The following is a 24,670-nucleotide window of genomic DNA, read 5'->3' on the forward strand; positions in this document are numbered from 1 at the left end:
GCAAAACAATCACGCTGACATAATTTTTACTGTGACGGATTATCTCCAGCTTAAGCAAGTCTCTGCAAGTGGCTCCGCGGCGGGGGAAAACCGGCAGCCGAAAACCCTTTGGTGCAGCTGAGGAACCTCCAGGACCCAGGAGCAGTCGCTGCATCTGGGCGAAAATATCTACACATAAATACTGGCTGTTGTTTGGATGCAAACGTTGAACGGGTTCTGCTGCCCACGCGCTGTTATGATCAAATACGGACGGCTGCGCACCTGTAAACCCCCGTTTCCATGAAGAAACACCGCCTTTGTTTGCCCCGCAGTCTGCCACTAACAGTTACAGTAAGAAAGTTCACCTATAATTATATAAACGTCTGAGTTTGTGCACTTTATTCGGGAGTCAGATGCATTGAGCAACACACGTCTAACGGCCCGAGCCTCCTCCCTGCCGGAGTTCGGCCTCGGTGTCGAAACGTTATTTCACTGTGTGAGCACGTCTGACTCAATCTCAGCTTCCTATACACACACACACACACACACACACACACACACACACACACACACACACACACACACACACACACACACGTTGCAAGTTCCCAACCGTGTGTGTGCAAGTTCCCAGTGTGTGTGTGTGTGTGTGTGTGTGTGTGTGTGTGTTGCTACTCTAAACAAGAACCCGGCTTCCTCACTTCTCTCTTCTGTCCTCAGTCTGCTGGTCGCCTGACCGCGAGGGCTGCAGCTCCAGCTCTCCCTCTCTGTCTCTCTTCGTCTCCATGACAACCGGCCGCCACTAAGACGTCGCGGACGCCACGCACCTGAGATCAGGAAGGAGGAAGTCTCTGGGCCCGCCCATGCCAAATTTGGCAAGGAATTTAGGTAGGCAAACACACAATATGTTTAAATGTGCGGCGTGCTATGAGGCTGCAGTGTTGTAACAGCGCTACGTGATCCAACAAGACGAAATGCTGTCACAAATGGAACACAATCAAAAAACGTGGGCGGGGAGGTGAAACAATATAAAGGTGGAGAAAAAAGGAACACCAGTCGAACCAGTGCTCTTCTCGCCAGAGCCATCGTCGCCGTTTTGCTTTCAGTTCACGTTTACAGCCGCAGCGCGTTCAGCAAACGCGAGAAGCCGTTTGCGTTGGACGCTCAAAGTTTCCGATTCCCCGTCGGCGCGACGCGTCTCTGCGCGCGCATCGCGTTCGCGCTGACGCCGAAAAATAAACGCACGGCGCCCACGAGGGAGCGAGCCGGCCGTTATTACCGCAGGATGTCATTACAGGTGGGATGCACGCGTCAAGCGCGTGAACACCTCGGCCCGAAGACGGTGTGTCATCATGACCTCAGGGGGGCCGCGTATTTGTGAATGAGCGCCGGGCGGCTTCTGTGCGATCGGCGGTAATAAGCATGCGGTTGATGTGATTATGTGGGGAGAGGTTCAGGGCTAGGTGTGCAGGAAACTCCTCTGGTGGAATGTTGTTCTGGCTGCTATGATTCAGGTCTGGCTGTTTGAGCGTGCACGCACGCACGCGCACGCACACACACACACATGCAGGAGGATAGCGTTTCCTATCCAGAATGATAGGAGGGAGGGAGAGAAGGAGAATGGGAGGTGTGTTGGGGGTTTGGGCAGTCAGATTCTGGTTTGGTGAGTTTCAGGAGCAGGCGCTGTGTGTGTGTGTGTGTGTGTGTGTGTGTGTACACCACACACAGATCGAAAGAGAGCGAGACGGACGCCGAGAACGACGGAAGGAGGCTTTCCCGAAAGCAGCGGAGGGAACTTGTTGCGAGGAGGCGTTCGAGGTGTTCAGACGACGGCCAGCGAGGCTCCATCAGCGGAGCTGCTCCCCTTGACATCATGCAGCGCTGATTTGAATGACGTGTCCTTGTGATCCGTAAGGCAGGTTTCCTGGTTTCTTTTCGTAGCAAGAGGGTATTTTTCCTGATTATCAGCGTGTGGGTGTGTGTGTTTGAGGCTCTTTTCCTTCCTTATCCCTCCTTCACTTCTTCACCTGCCAGCTTTTGAGGAATGTGGGGCTTATGTCAGTGAGAGTCAGGTACAGACTCACTAATTACCGCTGCCCTTCCTCCCTCCACCCCCTCGCTCTCTCTCTCTCCTTCGACCCTGCCACCTTCCCTTCGCTCCTCGCTCTCCTCCACTCTGAGACCTTGTGCGCTCCCCTCCTCATTCTTGTCTCCCGCTGTTGCGTCTACCGGCGCTGTCGCGACTGGAGCGGAGGAGAGGACGGAGAGGATCTGAATCAGAGAATCCAAAAAAACACCGAAAGCAGAACAGAAACTCTGACTTGCTGCGTGTGTGTGTGTGTGTGTGTTTCTGAGATTTCTTCTGATTGTGCTCTTGGGGGGGGGGTTGTGCTCTCTGAAGACAGGACGCGCCCGGACAGCGAGCGAGAGGCCGGAGAGAACCTGGCAGACGGCACACGGGAGGAGCGGAGGAAGACGGGAGGATGAAAAAGTGACAGGCGGCAGAAGAGCTCACACACCACAGCGACGCGTCCCCTCATCCCACAGGTTGTGTCCGCGGCTCCTCTCCTTCTCTTTTGTCTGTCTCTTACTGGAAAGTTTGAATGTTTTCTCACCTGGACACACACACACACACACACACACACACACACACACACACACACACACGCTCGCTCAGTGGGTATCTGGAAGGACATTTCTTCAGCTGGCCTGGTGTTCACACTGACCCAGCTGACTGCTGTAACCTTCACCACAAGGTTATAGGACGGGGACGCGGTGTTTATTTTTCGTGGAGACGTGTGCGATCAGTTGCTGCCTTGCCTCGTCATCTTGCGTGCGTGTGTGTGTGTGAGTGCGTCTGGTTGAAACAGAAACTGGTTGAGCAGGGCGCCAGTTAGCCTTGGGTGTCCTGTTGTTGTACAAACAAGATTCAGGCAGCGTGTAAGTGTGTGGACGTTCATACACTTCACAGTTGCAGTGAGTTTGTCTGTCTTTCATGCTGTAGTTTGTGTGTGTTTAGCAGGAGCTTTATATTCTAATTGGACGTGTGTGTGTGTGTGAAGCCAAAGATAAAACTTAAGGAGGCAGGTCTTTCTGAATGCATTCAATTTATCAACCTTGCATAAAACATGTGTAGACTGATTTGTAAATAGTTGTAATGGAGTGGGAGCAGGATGCTAATAGCTTCATGTAAGTGACTGTTTCCCCGCAATCACCTGACGAGATGCGGGAAAGGAAAGGTGCAGCGTGATTGGCAGCCGAGTCATGTCCCTCCCTCCCTCCCTCCCTCCCCCGGGTGTGCGCACATGTGTCCTCTTATCTCGCCAGACGACCTGCTTCTTTGTTAATACTGTAAATAGTTTCCAGTCAAAGGTGTTGAGCGCAGGTCAGACCTGATGAGTGATAACAGATCGCTATCAAACTGCCCCATGCAAAACCGTAAAGCAAAACTAGGTGCCGGTTAAATGCTCAGCGGGTCGTTCTTCACCGTCTGCTTGTCTGCCTCACTAAATCTGCCGCGCGCTCTCCGGCGTGGCCTTCGTGATGTATGCTCCAGGCGCTCGCTCTGGTTTCAGCACAACAGCAGACAATAGCAGATGTGCAGAGGGCGACGGGACGACCGGCTCGGCGTTAAACGGATTCTGTAAAACAGGAAACTGATGGGAAAATATCATTCAGCAAACCTCAAGCGTAAGGAAGAGAAACAGCCTGAAACAGTACACACACACACACACACACACGCACACACACACTAGACTAAATCTGTGCTTCCCTATCATGAGCATAAGACAGTCATGTGACATGACCATATAGTGTGTGTGTGTGTGTGTGTGTGTGTGTGTGTGTGTGTGTGTGTGTGTGTGTGTGTGTGTGTGTGTGTGTGTGTGTGTGTGTGTGTGTGTGTGTGTGTGTGTGTGTGTGTGTGTGAGACAAAGCCATAAGCCTAATCCACCAGCACAGAAGCAAGACCCTAAAGCTGCAGAGTAATGAGTAACTAGTACAGCAGCAGAGAAAGCGAGGGAGGGAATGAAGCCGTTAGCAGCATTGTGTTGTTTATGAAACACCTGTAACTAGATCTGATCACCCTCTCTCCTCTGCCCTGTTTGTCACAAATACACACATACCTGAAAAGCACAATGGCCACATTCTTCCCTCTATCGCCCCCGTCCACCTCCCTCTCTGGCCGCTTTCTGCTCAGGCCGAACGCTGAACGGCAGCGACACACTGTGTGGGGAAGGTTAGAACCTGCAGCACACGTACGTGCACACAGTGAGTGGAGCTGTTCAACGCATGGGAACGGCTTTGTCGCACGCTGCGTTTGTGTAAGTGTAAGCAGGAAGCGGAATGTGAGCGCACAAAGGCTCACAGGCTGCCGATGCGCGCAGGTAAGAAGATAAGAAGACAATGAAAAAATCAAATTAAACAGGTGAACAATATATTCTAGATCTGGTAACAAGAGTGAGCTCAGCGGATCAAATGAAAGGATCACTTTTCATCTAAACAGTACTCGAATTAAACAACAGTACCAGTGCAACCTTTATTAATTCTCTAATGAGCAGGCTGTCACCATTAAAACCAGTAAAGAACGTCAGGTTCAGCTTCAGACACAAAAACAACATTCAGTTGAATCCAGTTGAATCACCTGTTTATTACAGATCGGGCTCGTTATTGGATCAACTTGTGGGTGGAGCAGTGATGTTGTTGGCTCTCAGTCGAACATCAGCCTCCTGGTGAAGCTCAGCGTTTGCGTGTCGCGTTCAGTCATTCTGACCTCCGTCCGTTCACTTTGTTATTTTACTTATTACAGTTGCTTTGCGACTGTTTGCACTTTTCATCCTTTGTTACTCAAGGTCATGCGTTCTTTAAAGCAACGTAACCAAGTGGGCAGCTGACGCCCATTGCACAGTTTATAGTGCGTTCAGTAAATGCTCCTATTGTTTTCACATGGTTTAATCCTGCATCCAAAGAATTCAGGAAGTTTTGCACAAATCAACAATGTCAGTAAAGGCTGTTTCGAACAGATTAACATTAAAAAGGTGTCATTTTGACAAAAAAAGATCCTGCTCCAGGTGTGTCCTACAGCAACTAAAGCTCTGCTGAACTTTCTAGTAATCATATGTGAGAACTTGTGTTGAGGCCTAGGGACAGTTAATGATGTGCCACCATTTAAACTGTGGGACACCACAGGTTTAGGGCATTAATCTTTAACTACAAAGCAAAACATTTTCCTGAGCCCAAGCGGTGGGATTGCGTTCCCCACTCACAGGATGACCTCACTCTCCAGTACTAGAAAGCGTCTGATGCTGTATGTTTGTGTGTCGCTTTCATAATGTGGGTGAGCGGACCGTACGAGGCGTTCAGGCGTTGTGCAAGCAGCTCTGTTCTGGGAAAGCGGAGCTCCTCTGGCCGGACCGACACACGCTGTCCAGTGTGTAAACAGGTGACATTCACTCGCTGCGAAGGCTGCATCAACACCCCCCCCCCCCCCCCCCGTCCCCTCCTTCCTCCCGACCCCCCGCCTCGCACCAGCCGACCTCCGACCCCCGCGTAACCCCTTCCACCCCCTCCTCCCGGCAGTGACACTGCTGAACCCTCGCTCCTCTCCTCCCTTCTCGTCTCCCTCCTCCGTCCTCCGCTCTGCTCCGGCGCTAATGCTGTTATTATGCTTCATTTCACTTTTAGTTTCGTCCTCTGTCTTTCGGCTCCTTAAGCTGAAGGAGATTTTGAGGGCTCGATTGTGTAAAAACACGGGCACAGTCTGTCTTAAACCAGTGCTGACGTACCTGCTGCTATATTGTTGGACTGTTAATATCCCAGAGATTGGGGACAAAACCCACAGTAGGTGTTTTTTTTCACACAGAACCATGACACTTATCTTAATTATTGGAAATAATAACTGTGTGAGTGAAACCGTACTGTATCCTTCAGCTTGCTCGTGGGCACACACACAAACAGATATCGAGCATTAAGTTGCCTGTTCTCTAATAGGCTCGTCTCTGCATACCTGTTGCTAAACACAATGGGCTAGTTGTCTGAACAGCAGACCAGGAGGCAAGGTGTGTGTGTGTGTGCGTGCGTGCGTGTGTGTTATTAAGTTCTGGTAGGAAACGCAAGAAAATGGATGGAGATGCATGTGTGTGTGTCTGAGTGTAGGAAATACTAAAAATATAGTAGATGTCTTGATAGGGCTTGATGACATGACCTTACAGTGGCTCACATCAGGCATAATCATGGTGACACACACACACACACACACACACACACACACACACACACACACACACACACACACACACACACACACACACACACACACACACACACACACACACACACACACACTGCCCCCCTGTCAGAATGGAATGTTCCGTGAGCTGACTCTGACTCCGATTCTGTGAACCCATTCACAAAATGGACACAAAGTAGGAGGACTCAGGCCACACACACTTGGACAATCAGGCTCATCTCTCTCTTTTCACACGTCCACTACACCTCTTGAATCTTCTGCACATGCTCTGCGTGTATGTGCGCAACACAAAACATAATCTTTCCAGGAAACATGTGATGGTGAAAATGTCAGTAAATGAAGCGTCAGCACACTTTGAACATATTACAATACAGTATATGATGCTCCTGGTGACGTTTGCTGTCTGCTACCTTTCAGTTTAGTCTCTCACGGTAATTTCGATTCACTGTCTAATTCCCCCACCGTGAAATGAAAAAAGAAGTGTGTATGACATGTGATCTTCACTGTGTCAGCGTCGCCAGGAAGTGAAAGTGCGAATGCAATAGTAAACCTCCTGTATCAGGGATGAGGATTCGTTCAGGTGTCGCTTGAGATATTTTATGTTTTTATATGAAAAAGTAAAAGACTTAAGCTTATATACAAACTCATACCAGGAAAGTTCCAACTCGGCACTTGCTGGTTAGTGAGCAGATAATAAGCAGCTTCTCTGTGGTCACGCGTCACGAGGATGACTCTATCTTTTCCTATTGTGTTCTCATGTTTTGAGTCTGATTTGGATGTTTTCTTCATACGCGGCTCCGTCCTTCTTTCTCCTTCCTCTTCTCTTTGACCTTGGCGCTGATTGTGGCACCTAAACGCACAATGCTCATGCTCTGCCATTGGCCACAGCGCTGCAGACTCAGCTGAGCAAAATCTGGGCAAAGGGGGAAACGTCTTAGTTTGATGTTATTTCCTATGGGTGTGTGTGTGTGTGTGTGTGCGGTAGGACAGAGCAAAGGTTTTTTGCTGAATCATTTTTGTTAATCATACATGCGACACAGGGATCGGCCGGTGGCCGTTGCAGGCTGTGAGGTGACCCACAGAATGAGGAAGTGCTTAGTGTTTGTATGAAGGCGAGCTTGTGACACCCTGTGGTTGCTGACGATGCGGGTCCACTTATTTAGTTACAAATACCACGACTAGTAAAACGTTAAATTTTGTAGACACCTACGTAGTTGACATGAACATGCAGAATAGATGTAATAAAAGATGTAATGATTTTCTAAATAGCAGCAGTTAACGTCCTTTTAAAACCAGTCTCCTTTGTTGCTTTAGGGGCAGAGTACATTCTGGGGTTTGAGCAAAACACCCTTAGGTTGTGTAACTTGACTTCAGAATTACAAGTCAACCTGCTTGATGTGAGTCTCCTTGGAGGTTTGTCAGTGGACAGGACGGTTGGAACAGGAGGTTGTGGGTGGGTGAACTAAACACACAAAGCTTAGCGCCGGGCCGGGCCCGTTTTCTGGTTAAGGCCCGTTAACCAAGCTAAAGGCTAGTATGTTGATACAGATAATCATTACCTGTCAGTCACATTATCTTTTAATTATGGTAATAAATTACTTATTATTATTGTTAGAAGGCTTTGTGTTGTAAAAGTTGTGAGTTTTTTAGAATTCAAGGAACTCAAGGAATCATTTTAATCTTCTATTTGAATGCATAAAAAATGTCTTCTTGTATTAACTTCAATGATTAAATATAATAATTCAAGATGTCTGTGTTTTTCAAGATTATTGCTGAAGTTAAGGAAAAAAGAAAATTTTTGTGAATGTGTATTTTTTTAATTATTTCATACTTCAATGCAGCGTGTGGGGAGAAAGATAGTAAAGAAAACAGCAAGACAAATGCGGTTTTTGATCAAAGTCACAGTAAAGCAGCCAGATCTCTGAGGGTACTTTGGCCCATTCACTGTATCTGCTTGACAAACAAGCACTTTGTTCTGCTGAGGCCCTTCAGCTGTTTCACATGCCCTGCAGGGCCAGCACACGTCACGCGGCGTTCACATTTCTGTCATGTTTATGTTTCCATTAACTCCAAGGTTTACATGCAATGCAATACAGTATCATTATTTCATCCAGTGAAACCGTCTCTGTGGTGAAATCGGCTCGTGATGTAATGTTTAACTCATGTTTAAAAAAGAGATTGCCTTGATCATCAACCGTGTATTTTTTATAAGGTCCACCTTTTAAAGATCACTTTTGACTTTGAATCACTTTATTTTTTTAAAAAGCAGCAAATATATATGATTTGAAACATTAAACACCTATTGCTGCATTATCTACTTTATAACTTGATGTCCACTAATATGTTACTGTGTTTCTTTAACATCTCCCATGAGTGTCAGTGACCATTGTAAAGCTGTTTGTGTAGATGGGTTTCTTTCTGACCCACAACCTCCCAGCCCCATGTCTCTGCCTCTGCTCTTGAGCTGATCACACGTTGTTCCCATAAATTTACTGTACCTGTCTGAGCGGAGGGGTCTGTCCTCGGCTCTCTGACCTCACTCCTCACCTTCGCTCCCATTATTTGGTGTTGAAAGAAAATGTGAACAAATAGAAATGGCTGAACATAGAAAAATACTGCATGTAAATGTGTTTATTCGAAGCCCAAATGACATTATAGTGTGTGACATTATTTGACTATACAAACTAAGCTGTCGTTACTTGATTTGATAAGTGAGTGGCGTCATTTGGAGTTTAAAATCCCGGCCTCCGGCTTTTATAAGCAGCTTTATGGCCCGGTGCGGCCTTCGCGCCATCTTTTTTACACCCGAGGGACAGAGAATATTTTTCTATCTGTAGACTTTGAACGGGCTATCTGCATATGCTGTGTGTGCGTGCTGCCAAAAATGTGAGAATCAGTGATTGCGTGTCCTTCATTAACAGAGTCATTGGTTAATGTGTCACTCGAGCGATGGCATTTGCGCACACAAACGCACACTTAGGCCTGGAGTGGAGCGGCACCTCCACTGATAAGACTGGAGTCCCGTTCTCCTTAGGAGCAGATTGAGGTTATGTACATTTCCACACATTGTTAGTGATGTCGTCTTCCTCTTGTCCTGAGCCTGAGATAAATATGAGAAATATGAGGGGAATGTGACCGTTTACGTCCGCTTTGTGTTGTCTTTGTCGCTTTTATCAGTGTGTCACCTGCCTTTGACTTTGAAGTCACACTTAATGCGTCTCACATGTTATTGACGAATTATCATAATCAGTGATAATTTCCAGAGGATGTGCCTTTAAAACCAGTAACATTCTCTAGCAGGTAGACAATTGGTTGTGGCAACATCTGTTATACATTTCTTCAGTGTTTGACCCTGACCCAGATTAGACTTTAAGGCGCGTGATTTTAATGTAAAGGTGCACTACCAAATATGCTGCACACTCCTCATGATTTGTCCCTGAACATCACTCTCCATCACACCCTCTGCCCTTTAGTCCCCTCTGTTTGGTTTTTTATCATTATCAGATGAAAGAGAGCGAGACTCAAGGAGGAAAACCAGAGGGAGGGGGGGGGGTTTACCTGTACCTAGTGGCCCCACCTCTTCTGGCCATGAGCAAACATTAAACCACCCTTACTTACCTCCACGCTGAAGCACTCACTCACAGACAGGCCGGGAGAGGCTCCTGCTGCTGCAAGCTGCCAGCGCCTTGGGTCAATGGACGGAGAGAGCGGCTCGTAGACGAGTGTGAATCTGCAAAGTGACTCCCAACAGCAACGCGCACGCTGCAGCTCCTTGGGCCTCTCATCCATATCCACATTTGGGATACAGGTAGAGTGCTGTGACTTCCTTGAAAAACAGTTTTTCTTGTTGGGCCACTTTGCATTTAGTTGACGTTTTAGCAATGTTATTATGAAATGATTGATGACCCAGTTGTGTTCACTGGTTGTGTTTGACATTATTAACCTTCCGATGAGCTGACTTCATGGTTTCTGATTCTCAGTCTTGACGAAGCAGCTTCTTGCTCTGAAAATTTGGCACTGATGCCATCTGTCCTTGTGGTGGATGACTGGTTTTCTTCTTTGTCTGGCAAGTAACAGTTTACCAGGCGTACGGGTTTCACTGGAAAATGACTGGAAACAGGCAGAGGCGCTTAATCCTATCAGTGATCGGAATGGAGATCAACATGTCGTTGCAATGAAACCAGTGGAACCAGTGGAGCAGCATGACAGTGTGTGTGTGTGCGTGCGTGCGTGCGTGCGTGCGTGCGTGCGTGCGTGTGTGTGTGTGTGAGAGTGGGAGATAAAAATGGTTCAGTGACTACATGGTTGCTATTATTACCTATAGACTTCCGGGTTCTCTATCATATAATATGTGGACTTTTACCCCAGGAAGGTGAGGTGTGTGTGTGTGTGCGCGCGTGTGTGTATTCACTGATATCGGGCTGGTTTCATAACTTTAAGCATTTTATGAAGAATAAAAGCAGCGAAAACGGCAGTATTTGCTGTTTTGCTGTTGTAACAGACGCACACAGTCACAGTCAAACCTGAACACTTGTACTGAACTGATCTGGTTTACTATTTACACTTTGGTGACATTATGCCATTGTGACAATCGCATACACTCGATCTGTGTTTGCCGACAGGGTGGGCCCCTGTTTGAGAACAACACCGTGCATGGAGGTTTGCTCCTTTGTACGTCTGCGTGAAGGGCACTAATGCAGCATGAGGCTCTATGGAAATATTTAACGTTAGTGTTTTAAATTTCACCCAAATCACAGGCTTCGAGCGTCGCACACACGCGCACACATAGTGGGGCCACCGGCAGCATTGTCACGAGTGTGTGACACTGTCCACGTCAGTAGTAATTGTCTGAAACAATGTCTGCCTTGGCCTTGAACAGGCTCGGTGATTAGCTGGAGGAATGTGCTTGCCTAAAGAAGAAAAGCCCTTATCAGCTAGTGCTAAGGCTAAAGTCGCTCTGATCATTAGTAATGGCTGTGTGGCTGCGGAGGAGACGTATGTGGCACTGGTTGGTGCAGAGCACCACTTAATCCCCTCAGGCTTCAGCATTGGAGGCGAGGCCCTTTCTTCTGGTTTACGCTCAAAGTCGGGTTCGAGTGGTTTGTCGTGGATGGTGCTGGGTTTATTAAAGGCTGTGCCTCCAGTGGACCCTCGGCGTTTGAGTCGACAGCTGTGAGCGTCGTGAAGGGGCTCCCGGGGTAAATGAACTGGAATCATCCCTCCGTGGTGAAGCTGGGGTGGGCTGGAGGTGGTCGCGCACACACTCTGACCTGAAATTCTTCAGGCCAGTTTCACTTTGAAGGTCTTTCTGCTGCCGAGGGGCTGAGAACGTTCGACCCCCCCCCAACCCCCCCCCCCCCCCGTCGGCTTCCTCCTGGTCTCGACCTCCTCTCCTCGCTCCTTTCCCGGCGTCTCGTCCGTCTCGCTCTCGCTCTACCCCCCCCCCCCCCCCCCCCCCCCCCCCCACCCCCCGCCGTCGCTCCACCCTCCCCGCGGCTCCTCTTTGAGCATGAGCGAGCAGCAGGAATGAGGGTGACAGGTACACGGATGGAAAAGGGGCCGAAAAACCAGTGGAAAACAGTGAAACAACATGGGCTACTTCAGAGAAGGGAATTTTCATTTGTTTTCATGCATTTTGTAGAATGTTACACATTGTAAGCAGTTGTGGCGAATGACAACATGCAGACACTCATGAGTCAGACCAGCGGACGGATGACTCTGCAGCCACACGCCTCTGACTCCATTTATATGAACAGCTCGCCAGAAAAGCGCCCTCTGTCAGGCTTCATCCTGTTACGCTGCGCTGACGGCCGAAGCTGCTCGGGCCGCGGTGGGGGGACATCATGTGTGCTGCGGGGTCAGCCACAGTTCTCGCTTCCCTTTCGTCCAGCCCGTCGTTTCACGCGCTTCGGGCCGCTTTCAGCAGCCGACTCTGATGACGCATGTAGCGCATGTTCAGGAGACGGGGCCTTAAATGTGCCGTGGAGAGTTTTTTTGTTGCTCGGTCTCTGACAGGAACAACGGCCGTGGTTCTGTCATCTGGTCTTGTGACACGCTACTCATTAACTGAGTGAGCGACTTGTAATAACGGGTGTCAGTCCCACCTCTCAGACCAAGATACTGATTACCGGCTCTGCTTATTTAGGGTTTTTACCTGCGTGTGTGTGTGTGTGTGTGTGCGTGTCCTAAACTCTCTCACATAATTAACTGCGGAAAAAGTGTGTTTTAGCTAAGTGATAATTTGAGTAACATTATATGCTATTAAACCTATAACATTCTGTCAAACGTCTTAATTATTTGCCGTGATTTAATCTTCAATATTTCTTTATTTGTGATGGAATCTCTGGGAGTCTGTTGTTTAAACTGTCAGAGGCGCCAGATGTGTAACAACTAGAGCCCTGGACTCCAGTGAGATGTGTCGTATGCGTTATGTTCCATTGCTGGGATGAAAGGTGGGACAGTAAATGATCTGCGTGCTCGTCTCGGACCTTCCTGGGGGGTTTAACGGTTGACTGTTTCTGGGTTGATGGGGTCCAGTGTGCGGTCACCAGAACACCTGAACTCTGAAGTGAGCGTCAGTCCTGATTGCTTTTCACTTACTGACAGTTAATCTGTGATTTATGTAACCCACCTAGTTATATTCACTTTCTAGAACTTATTATTAAATTACACATTAGACTTATAGTTTCTTGGTTCCCTGTCTATCATTTAAGATTTAATCTCCTTGTCTTTTTGCCTGTGATTCTCTGGTCTTTATGCTAAGTAGACTTTTTTCTCGCCTGTTTACCCAGTCGTTGAGTTGCGGGGTTAGTTTCAATAGCAGCTGAAACTCAACTGCACTGTTGACCGCATACTGTGACTTTCATCTCCGCCCCCCCATCATCCAGTCTGCTCCTGCTGTCCTTCGCTCCCTCTCATCGGAGCTGAGGAGAGTTTTTAGAAAGAAACTCTCATAACAATGACATTTCGTCTCTGTCTGCTCTCTTGACTGCCCACGAAGGTGTGTGATGTTTGCTTAGGTAGGAACTAGTTCAGCTGAAAACACACACACACACACACACACACACACACACACACACACACACACACACACACACACACACACACACACACACACACACACACACACACACATGCAGCCTTGTGCTGACATGACATTACTCACTGTAGTGGTCCCTCCCAGTCAAAATTTCCAAATGTCTTTTCACAGAAATCTGACAAGAGGAAGTTTTCGAACACAAAGTTTAGATGTTTCCTGTCTTTTCTATAATTTCTGCAGCTCTCAGCACAGAACAATCACACCGCATTAAAATTCTATTTTCCCTCAACTAACTCTTTAGCAAGTGATCGTAACTGTGACATTAAAGGTCACACTTAATAATAAGTCAAAATAAAGGTTTTAACATTTCTCCGACACACAGTTTTATATGACAGGAACAAATGGACACTTTAATGTTCAAGAAGCATTTTACTTTTGTAGCCTCTCACATTTTATATGTTTGAAAAGAAAGAATAAAAGGGAAGAAAATTCAAAAATGTCAAGTCAGGTTTAGAACCTTTTATTTAATGATGTTGCATTAATAAATGATTAATAATGGGAAACTTTCCACCACCATCTCCTCCTTGTGTCTTCGTATTTCAGACACAAAGCTCTTTCTAGTGAATGTATGTCAGAGTGGAGCTGACGGTCCACCCACATTCACACAGTACCTTTTAGCTCCACCCTCCTCCGTGTGTGTGTGTGTGTGTGTGTGTGTGTGTGTGTGTGTGTGTGTGTGTGTGTGTGTGTGTGTGTGTGTGTGTGTGTGTGTGTGTGTGTGTGTGTGTGTGTGTGTGTGTGTGTGTGTGTGTGTGTGTGTGCGTGCTTAAAGGAGGCCGGCCTCTGTGCTCTGTGCCCTGCTGTACCTGTCTCTCATGGAGGTGGACTTACACTCCCAGAGTAGGCGGCCTAGCAGCGGCGTGCTGTGAAGCAACAGGGGTAGCTATCTTCCCATCCGATCACTCTCCGCTTCTCCTTTCTCTTCTCTTTTCCGCCACCATCCCTCTGCTGTGTAGCCCTCTCCAGATCTGTGCTCTGTTTCACTCCCACTTCCCTCTCTTACTGGTTCTTTGCTTTTAAACGATGAGTTGAAACTATGGTTGCGACTGTAATGGTCACTAACTAGCGCGTGTATTTATGAATGCGTGCGTGATTTAGGGACTGTCTTGAGCGTTTTTTGCATGAGTCATTCAGTATTGCTACTGCTGTAATGTTATCTAGTGGGTGTGTTGTGTGTTTGGTTTGCAGGGTTTGGGTGTCTTTCTAGTGTTAGTGTTTAGTTGACTCTATTCTGCTGCCTGCTGTTCAGTCGCCTTCCTGTGTCCAGTATGAGGGTTTATATTTACTAGCGTTTAAACTCGAGAGTTTATCGTGTACCTGCTGTCAAACACTTTAATGAATGAGCCGTGCCGCTCGGTGACTGCAGTTTGGATTTAACGTCAGGCCAGTGAAACCCTACGAGCGCTCTTCCTCTTTCTAGTAGTGAGGAAGTACGCTTTGATTAAATCATGGCTCATTTACTCATTTGAGGGAAAAGATGGGAATTTGCCTGCAGAGGTCGGCCTGTGTTTATGATATCATCCGGAGGAAGCCTGTAAACCTTTTTTTTTTATCTGCTCATAAAACAATCCAGGGCCCAATAACACGCTGTTAATACGTAGAGAATCAGGTGCTTCTATCAATCATAAACACAGTGTAATGGACCATCGCCGCAGCCATAACTGGAACACTTTAACCCAGCAGATTGGCGCCGCCGCCCAATCAGACCCTCGCTTCCTACCTTCCATCGCTCACTGTATGCAGAGTAGTCAGGCCATCGCTAGCGACTTCGCAACCTTTGACCACGCTGCATCTGAGCTGTGAACGTCTGCCCATGTAATGTTTCACCTAACAGCTCTCAGATGTGCTGCAGCAGGACAGAATCACAGCCAGTCAGTGGTCTCGACTCAGGTTTGGTTCAAAATTGAGATATCATCTTTATGCTACCCATGAGGCTGCCAGTTCTCCTCACTGGGGTTAATCATTGATCTGCAGCCCCAGGTTTCTGCTTTCTTTGTCCTGTATGCACATACATGTCCTGTACACAGGAGCACACATCTCACTGCTTTCTATGAGCCCTTTATTATATGTGATATCATAATATATTTACTCTCATTGTTGAGTTCAAGTTGACTTTTCTTCTGGCGCTTTTGCTGCGATTTCCTGAGTCTCTCCTAAGCGTGCGAAACCTCAGCACAAATTCATCACAACAGCAGTCAGCACTGAGGAAGTTGGGACTATCTCCAAGTGATGAAAAGCAGGAAGCGGGTCATTCCGCGCCGAGGCTAAAGGCTGAACACGTATTCGACGCACACAAATCACGGAGGGCTTTTTCGCCGGTGGAGCGCGCCGCAGCGAGTCGCCCTCACGCAGCGGCGTTTTATCAGCGAGCAGAACTCCCAAAGTGAATATTGTCCTCCCTTTGTCATCAGTCTGGCGAGATAAGGCTGATAAGAGATGGAGTCGTGTTGGTACTTCACACGATAGAGGCAACGGAGGCGGGGAGGGCACGTAGCGCTGACAAAGCAGGGAGGGAACGAGGCGCAGGAGCAGGAGCTCGGGGAATGATTTATTGCACCGAGGCACAAGTGCTGAAGCTTTGCTCAGCACAGTCAGAGTGCATCTCTGCCCATCATTTTTGTCTGAATTTATGTTTTATGTAGCTGAATGTCATGCTGACCTGTGTTAACATGCAGCATCCAACTACTGGCTAAAGACAAAAGGAGGAAACGACTGCTGGGTTTCTCAACTCTCATTTTGACCGGTTTGTTTCCACATTTTCCTGCTTTGACCTTTTTGCCTGTACCTCAGAAAATGAAGGAACCCAACCAGAAATAATTACAGTTGGTTTGGTTTGGGAACTTCACTTTTTTTTATAATTAGTTAGGTTTGTTTTATTATTAAATCTTAATTTTTTATCTTGAACGTGTATCATTTTCCTCCCACTGTGGACATCTTGTGAGTACGTCCAGGGCTAAACATGAGCTCTCCCAGCTTGGGCAAACTAAGAAGCGAACAGGTGTGTGTGTTTGTGTGTGGGGGAGAGTGGGACACTGGGTCATGTCGAATGAGTGTGTGTGTTACCATGGTTGCTGGGCTTTGTAGAGTTGTACCTTTGTTGACTGCCTCACCTATCTCCTTTAAAGTCTAGGCAATCTTGTGACGCACACATACACTGGTATAACTGGCAACAGGTTTTTTTTTTTTTTTTTTTTATTCGACCTGTTTGCCTCCATGACATGCAGTCTGACGAGAAGTTTGCTTCGTAGGCTGCTCTGATTGGCTACTCTGTGTTGTATGAGCACGGAGATTTGTGGATTTAAAAAGCTGTGGATTTTTCCGTTGTGAATACAAGCAGTGTTGGAAAATATCAGAGTAAGAGGTTTATGTTGAGCCGATTTCTGATTGTTCTCTGTTCCACCTATAGGGCTTAATGAGGTGAAGACGCGCACACACACACGCACGCACACACGCACGCATGCACGCGCACACACACACACACACACACACACACACACACATACACACAGAGCTGCACCTACACACTGTATAACATTCATAATGATAAGGAAGCTGAAAGTTCAACACTTTGTCAGCAATGTGCAATCCACAGGTGACAACCCAAGACAAATGACTGTTTTTCACAGTTATTGTCACAGTTCAGAGTTTTAAACACACACGCACACACACACGCGCACACACACACGCGCACACACACGCGCACACACACACACACACACACACACACACACACACACACACACACACACACACACACACACACACACACACAAGCATGTGACCCAGTTGTACCCAGTGAACCTTGAGTTGATGTTTTCAGGCTTTACAGCCTTTCATTCTCTCTGATAGAGGTCAAAGGTCAGCAGAGGGTCTAACAACGTAGTAAAGCTGCTGGTAGGGGAAGGCACCCCAGGGATTTATAGATGCCATATTGTTAACACCTTATACTGTGTATGTTGATTTGTTTGAGAGGTGTTCCCTCTTCTCTTAGAACCATAGTTTTGGTTGATACGACATAGTGTGATTTAACAATGTTTTTAAAACCTCTGTCTTTTCCTTTCATCAGGACCCACATCTAATTGGATGGTTTTGTCAGAATGACAGCCGAAGATCCTGCTTCCTCCTCGAACATGAGTAACAACGCTGCCCCCTCCAAACCCTCCACCGGTGCCTCCCTCCACTCCCACCATGGACAGATCAGCATCCCTGAGGGTGTTGCTGGGGCTCCTAACGAGGCTGCTCTCGTGGCCCTAATGGAGCGCACTGGCTACGGCATGGTCCAGGAAAATGGCCAACGTAAATACGGCCCTCCTCCCGGCTGGAATGCGCCATCTCCCCCGCGAGGATGCGAAATCTTTGTGGGCAAAATCCCAAGGGACGTTTATGAGGACGAGCTTGTGCCAGTGTTTGAGTCCGTAGGACGCATCTACGAGATGCGGCTGATGATGGACTTCGACGGGAAGAACCGGGGGTACGCGTTTGTGATGTACACAGAGAAACACGAGGCCAAACGTGCCGTGCGGGAGCTCAACAACTTTGAAGTGCGACCCGGGCGGCTGCTGGGGGTCTGCTCCTCTGTGGACAACTGCCGTCTTTTCATTGGCGGCATCCCCAAGACCAAGAAGCGCGAGGAGATCCTGGAGGAGGTTTCCAAGGTGACGGAGGGCGTACTGGACGTGATCGTTTACGCCAGTGCCGCCGACAAGATGAAGAACCGCGGATTTGCCTTCGTAGAGTACGAGTCGCATCGCGCGGCCGCCATGGCTCGCAGGAAGCTGATGCCTGGGCGCATTCAGCTGTGGGGCCACCAGATCGCGGTGGACTGGGCGGAACCGGAAATCGACGTGGACGAAGACGTAATGGAGACGGTGAAGATCCTTTACGTCAGAAATCTGATGATGGAGACCAGCGAGGAGACGATTAGACAGGTGAGATTAACTGGCTATTATGGTCCATCACCTACAGTACCCACTCATTTCATTCAAGTAAAGCTAACGCTGCCCTTTCCTCAACCAGGTGTTCAGCCAGTGGAACCCTGGGTGCGTTGAACGTGTGAAGAAAATCCGCGACTACGCTTTCGTCCACTTCACCTCCCGAGACGACGCCGTTATGGCCATGGACCACCTGAACGGCACAGAGGTGGAAGGCTCCTGCATCGAGGTGACGCTCGCTAAGCCAGTCGACAAGGAGCAGTACTCACGTCAGAAGGCTTCCAAGGGGGGAGTTCCTGCCACCCCAGAGGCCACTCAGCAGAACTACGTATACCAGTGCGATCCCTACACATTGGCTTACTATGGTTACCCATACAACACCCTCATTGGACCCAACAGGGACTACTTCGTCAAAGGTTAGAACTCACAATTCTGCTATTGTTGATGTCCAAACGATGTAGGAACTGTGAACTGTTTTTAAATGGTCACAATGATTAAGACAATAATGATTTAATCTTTGGTGACTATATATTCATTTGTACACGTGTTTAAAATCTTTATCTTAATTAGGGTTTATGTCTTAAAATCTGAGATTAGTTAAGAGATAAATACAAAACAAGGTGATGGACCAATGAAGTCTAATCCCATTACCTTTGATGATTGATTACAATTGGTCTTTGGGTGGTAGCAGGAAAATCTATTTAACTTTCAACAATCATTGTGTTTGTGGTTTTCTCTCCAAAGGATCCTCAATGATACAGAACAATGGTAATCTCTCACATCCTTATTCAATTCTCATTCCTTCAATGAATAATGAGCTTTCTTGCCATGTGACAAACTGTACATTTTCTAACACCATCCTTTTCCTGCTGCGCTGCCTCCTCCCATTTCACGTTCACGTCACAACTAAATTAAAATGTCTTGAAGCGCCATTTCAGTTTAAAGTCAACCTAAACAACTTAAAACAAGACTAAAGCAGATTTACCTAAAACAATGTTTAATAGCCACGCTATTTTTGTAGATGAGACCTAAATGACTCTCTCCTGGCTCCTCCTAGAGTAGAGGAGATTTTAAACAAGCCCCAAATTGCTGGTGAAGCTCACATGTTGCCCCTGATGCCCAAGTCCCAACCCCAACCTGTCATCACACCGCTTTAATTGTATTTTAAGCAGGTACTGTGCGAGGTCGTGGTCGTGCCGCGGCAGGTAACCGTACCCCTGGGCCGAGGGGGTCGTACCTGGGCGGTTACTCTGCCGGTCGTGGCATCTACAGCCGCTACCACGAGGGCAAGACCAAGCAGCCTGAAAAGTCGTATGAGCTGATGCCCAGTCTGGAACTCGCTGCCTCTGTCAACCCAGTTGGCATCAAACCTGGCACAAGTCAGTGAGATAGACATATCCACCTTTGTCCTCGCCCCTCTTCAAAGTCCCTACTAAACCTTTAAGCTTGTAATTTTCTGTCTCTCTCCTGTGTTCTGTGGGTTTGAGGAGCTTCCAGGTAACAGTTGTTGCTGGATGGTCATGTGCAAAAGGATGTCATATCTCTAAAATACTGTGTATACTGTGGGTTCTTTCCAGCATGACCAGAAAACAATAGCTGTTGTCACTGCTCCTCGTTCTTTTCTTATTCTGTCTTGTGAAGTGTTCAGACGGATCAGAGCTCCGTGTGGAAAAACATTGCACAATTTGTGGTACTTTTAGAACATTAGCAATATTGCAGGTAAGACGGGTGAATCATTTCATGTCATGATCATCTCCAGATAAACAGCCTTACTGACGGTTTGTAACAGGTCAACACCCTGTTCTCACTGAAACGAGTGCTGCCATGTTTTTCCATGTAGAGTTCTTGTCATTCTGAACGTGTGGGGGCCAGAACTTTCTGATTTTCAACTGAAACCTAATGGATGTTTTTGTAAGGTCTGTTTCTTTAACTTTAAAAACATCCTAATTGTAAATGTAAATTATACAAACTGGAGACAAGTTGTCTTCTCTTATTTATTATGTCGTCATAAACATTATGTACAGTAATAGCACGTTTTCAGGATTTTGAAGAGTAATTTCTTGCAGAGTTCCTTTTCCATGTTTTAAGTACAAGGAACTGTGATCCTTGGAATGTATAGTTTATAAATCCACATAAGGACATATAAGGTAAATAATAACAATATATAAAGTTACATGATTATGGGTGTAAGTTATTTCCATCCAATTGTAATGTCATATTCTACAGGAGTGAGGCTGTTAGGGACTTGACTTGACTAATAATGTAATATGACACAGAAAGTTCGATGAAGGGTTGTATTTAGGGAATTAAATGTAGACTTTTATGACCCTAAACTTTAGGTCAGTCCCAGTCCCGGTCTGAGTGGAATCACAGGATTGCCACCAGATTAAAAAGACTTTTGTACATCTGAAACAATGACTGACGTTGTGTTTGCTCTGTGTGTGTGTGTGCGTGTGTGTGTGCGTGTGTGTGTGTGTGCGTGCGTGTGTGTGTGTGCGTGCGTGCGTGTGTGTGTGTGTGTGTGCCTGTGTGTGTGTGCCTGTGTGTGTGGTGTCTTTACGCGTGTGTGTGTGTGTGTGTGTGTGTGCGTGTGTGTGTGTGTGTGTGCGCGTGTGCGTGCGGAGCATTAGGGTTAATCCACAGTTGAGCACCATCATAATCCAAATCACACCAACTTGTGTAATTTAATTTTTCCCCTTTTGCCTAAATTGCAAACTTCAACCTTTGTCTCGTCAGGTTCTTTTCCCTTCTTCTTTCATAGGTATCTTTCTGATATAGGCATGTCTGTTTACATGGGTGCATGTACTGTACGTGCTTGTTTCCACCTATTGATTCACGTGTTGCGAGTACTACCCCATCCGCCCTGTCCCGCTCCCCTCTGCTGTCTGCACCGGTCCGGTCTGTCAGTCGGGCTCTCATTCTTCTGTACTTTCTCTGTGTAGTGGCGTTGCCGACCCTGGGTGGGCAGTACCCGATGTTCAGTGCGGCTCCTGCCGCCAAGCTGATGGAGGAGGGGAAGGTGCACACGGTGGAGCACCTTATCAACCCTCTAGCCATGCAACACACTGACCACACGAGCGCTACTGCTGCTGCTGCTGCTGCTGCTGCCGCCACCGTCCTGCCGACGGTGTCCACACCTCCTCCTTACCAGGTAAAGTCATAATGGATGGCTTCAGTTGGATTCTGGACTCTAGGTAGAATTATTTACTCAACAAAACTCATCCTGGTAATGGAAAAATTACATATAGTATTATCATTGTATATATTTTAGTAGACCTTTTACCATCAGATCAAACATAGGTTTATGGGTCCCCTTTTTCATTTCCCAGGGCCGCCCCATCACTCCTGTCTACGCCATGGCCCACAACGTGCAGCGCATTCCAGCCGCCGCCGGCCTGTACGGCGCCGGCTACGTCCCCATCACAAACTACGCCGCCAACACGGCGGCCCTGGCGGCTCTGCAGAAGAACGCGGCGGTGGCCGCGGCGTACGGGGGCTACACTGGCTACGCCGTGCCGCAGGCCTTCCCCGCCACCGCCTTCCAGCTGCCCATCCACGACGTCTACCAGACGTACTGACCGGCAGGCGGCCGTAAACAATGACAAAGCTGTCCTGCCTGTGACTGAACAACCACCGCAACGTCTCAACAGCGTCTGTACCACCGCAGCAAAGCGAACCAGCCAAGTCCAAACGCCTTGAAGGAATGCGGGTTTCAAGCAAATAATTCAAAAATGACAACTCCAACAGCTGGCCTCAATTAATCCTACAGCCGCACAATTTGGTTTATTATGAATATTCCACCTCAACCAGATGACAGTCCAGTTACCTACCTGAATGTGGTGACAATCACTCCCCCAAACAATAATCGCGCCTCCCACATTCACAACAGGGCTCTGTCCCTTTCTGTCCTTGCAGAACAGAAAGGCTGAAGGTACATACAGGTATTTATGAAGAGAATAAGCATATTTTAAGGTTTGTTATCTCTGCAGGTCTCTTTTTATTTTAGGGTGTTTGTTGTTTGAAGCAGGGAAGTGCATCCATTACACTATGTCCATAACTAGAGGAAGAAGGCGTCAGCTACTGACACATGGGGATGCCACTAGAGACAGCTGTCAACGGCTGTGCTAATGTTGTTCTAGTATTGTCCATTAATATTCTAGCCCTCCCAACGTGTTGTGATGCCGTCCGTCCGTGCTGGTTGAATGTGCAGGCTTCAGGCACACCTTTTTGGTACTTTATTTGGTTTATTTAGTTTCATTTGTGTTTTTGGTTGTTTTTTTTTTTTTAATGAAGGTCCGAAGTTCTTTGCCTTTTTTGCTTCTAATTACCTTTCTTGTTTTTAAGTTTTTGCTTTAAATGTCGGCAACTTACAGTTTATCTCAGTTTTGCTTGTTGAAAGTTGCCAACTAAAAAATATTGTTGTGCTACAGAAAGAAAAGTGGAAGCATCAGTAGCAGGTGCCGTGGTTTATATAGAAATATATCTGATAGACACCCACAATATGTACATGGAGACGTTGCCTTTCTCTGAAACTGTGCTGAAGATGGGAATAAGACTGAACAGATATAAGTTGTTTAAGTTTAAGTTTTCTTTTATTCCTTTTTTTGTTTATGGATGTCTGGATTCTGTTTTTGGACTGTTTGTCTTTTGAAAAGTGAACAAACATGGGCAGGAATGACGCTTCTTTCTGGAAGGATAGGTCTTCTCTGACACTTAAAGTGCTCCTGAATTTGCTAGTGCTAACCAAAACCTTAAAGCTCCGTACACTCCAGTGCCCTGACATTAGAAAGATTCTCACTATAGTGCCTTACAATTACATGAATGTGCTACTCTTTACTTGCCCGTGCCTTTTAAAATAAGCGATGTAATCCCATGTGTTTGGCACAAAGAGGAAAAGGCCTCTGTCTGTGCATAGCGCCGGAGTCTTCAGCTCTTTGGTGCTGTGGTGAGACGAGTAGCCTTCAGTATTTGCCATCAGATGTGACGAGACTACCTCTGTTCTGGGGTCTCTTCTCTGAATGCTCCTGCAGTAACACTCCGTATGTCTGTCTTCTCTTTATATCTCATTGTCCAGACTTCGCTCGACCGAGGTGCACTTAAACGTATTTATAAATGGCGAGATATTGCCACACAAAAATGAAGAGATACTAAATACTGAGCATGAATTCACGTGTGAACTTGATGGCGGTTTTTCGTGGATAAAACATGAAGCATGAAATAACCCCGTTGAATGTTTAGTGGGCACTTTAAAAACTCTGCAGTGTCTGGAAAACAAGGGTGATGTTGAACCAGGAATAACAGCAGCATTACCTCACACATAAATACACAAATAGCCATGTATGCATGTGCTACCGCATACACACATTATAGGCACAAACAGCTGCTAAACATAAGACCAAACAGACCGTTTTTGCAAACTGTAAACCAGGTTAGCAGTTTTAAAGTAACATTCCAATTTCTAGCGTTTTCTGCATTTGAGAATATTTAATTTACCCATTTTTCATCAACTAATTAATCCATTTTACACACAAAACTATGTGACGAGTTTGACGTTGAGAGTGGCCTGGATTTTGATGAGAAGACAAAGTCTCATCTCACTGCATCATCTCCTTTCTTACTTAAAACTGGATTTAGAAAACTGCTGTTCTCGTATATAATAATGACATTAATACAGGATATATTTAATATATGCATTACATTGTTGTGTATGGAGTAAGAAGATAAAGGTATAATATATTCTAAAGCATATTTCTTTTAGGGACAATAATAAAGTCAGTGTAACAAAAGTAGATACAGAAACTTTTATTTGCCAAAGTGTCCAATAGTTTTAAAACATTCAAAGTTATTGTGTTTTGTTATATGTAATATTATGTTTGTTATAATAACTGGATAGTGTTGGGTGGGAGCCCACTAATCACTGTCACCTGCATGACAGCCTGCACTTGCTGCTGCATTTGAACATTTTCAACAAACTGGCAGATGGCAGACGGTTTTATAGACCAGTAGCACATCAAGGTGTCGATGTCAAATCTGACTCTGCGTGTCAGCTTTGTGTAACCTGTTAAAGGTCTGCTGCTTCAGACAGGAGTAACTGTGGCCTTCTGGCTCCGCGTCCCACTCAGAACACCTGCTTTACTTTCTCTTGCCTGCATTTCCCCCACAGGGAACAGGAGGACAAGCTCCTGCTTCTCCCTGTGCCAACAACGTGGAGGTACATAAGCCTAGTTTAATATAGGTGTTACCATTTATATTCTTTCTAGTGTGTGCCTTATTGCCAATTGTGCTTTTCTATATTGTAGGCCTATACAGACTATTTTCTATCTCAAGTTTGTTTAAAAAGTAACTCTTTTATGGCATTGTTATATTTATAGTGGTAAAGTAGATAAATAAAGCATTTTCAAAAGAATGTGATGT

The 24,670-nt window shown here is 46.7% G+C and overlaps 1 protein-coding gene across 13 annotated transcripts; it reads left to right on the plus strand.

The window, feature by feature from the left end:
• Nucleotides 1-700: 700 nt before the first annotated feature.
• On the plus strand, nt 701-24,662 carry rbm47 (RNA binding motif protein 47). 13 transcript variants are annotated; one of them, XM_055511474.1, is made up of 9 exons: nt 701-867; nt 1,708-1,898; nt 2,385-2,526; nt 17,392-18,253; nt 18,342-18,672; nt 19,001-19,024; nt 19,426-19,635; nt 21,199-21,407; nt 21,586-24,662. In XM_055511474.1, the coding sequence occupies exons 4-9, from the start codon at nt 17,423-17,425 to the stop codon at nt 21,832-21,834; spliced, it is 1,854 nt and encodes a 617-aa protein (XP_055367449.1). In that variant the 5' UTR covers nt 701-867; nt 1,708-1,898; nt 2,385-2,526; nt 17,392-17,422; the 3' UTR covers nt 21,835-24,662. The 13 variants fall into 13 exon arrangements, with proteins under 13 accessions (XP_055367449.1, XP_029002694.1, XP_029002703.1 ...); XM_029146870.3 differs by lacking the exon at nt 701-867 and adding an exon at nt 9,871-10,034 and having other exon boundaries at nt 898-1,898; XM_055511476.1 differs by lacking the exon at nt 701-867 and adding an exon at nt 899-1,392.
• Nucleotides 24,663-24,670: the final 8 nt, after the last annotated feature.

The sequence above is a fragment of the Betta splendens genome, chromosome 1, assembly GCF_900634795.4.
Source record: "Betta splendens chromosome 1, fBetSpl5.4, whole genome shotgun sequence".
Classification (NCBI taxonomy): Eukaryota; Metazoa; Chordata; class Actinopteri; order Anabantiformes; family Osphronemidae; genus Betta; species Betta splendens.

What these genes read in the sequence shown, in the direction of transcription:
- rbm47 (XM_055511474.1), top strand. Translation starts at nt 17,423, where the DNA reads ATGACAGCCGAAGATCCTGCTTCCTCCTCGAACATGAGTAACAACGCT. An exon ending in CAGGGACTACTTCGTCAAAG is followed by an intron (nt 18,673 to 19,000) that starts GTTAGAACTCAC and finishes TTCTCTCCAAAG; the next exon opens with GATCCTCAATGATACAGAAC. An exon ending in CCACACCTCCTCCTTACCAG is followed by an intron (nt 21,408 to 21,585) that starts GTAAAGTCATAA and finishes TTCATTTCCCAG; the next exon opens with GGCCGCCCCATCACTCCTGT.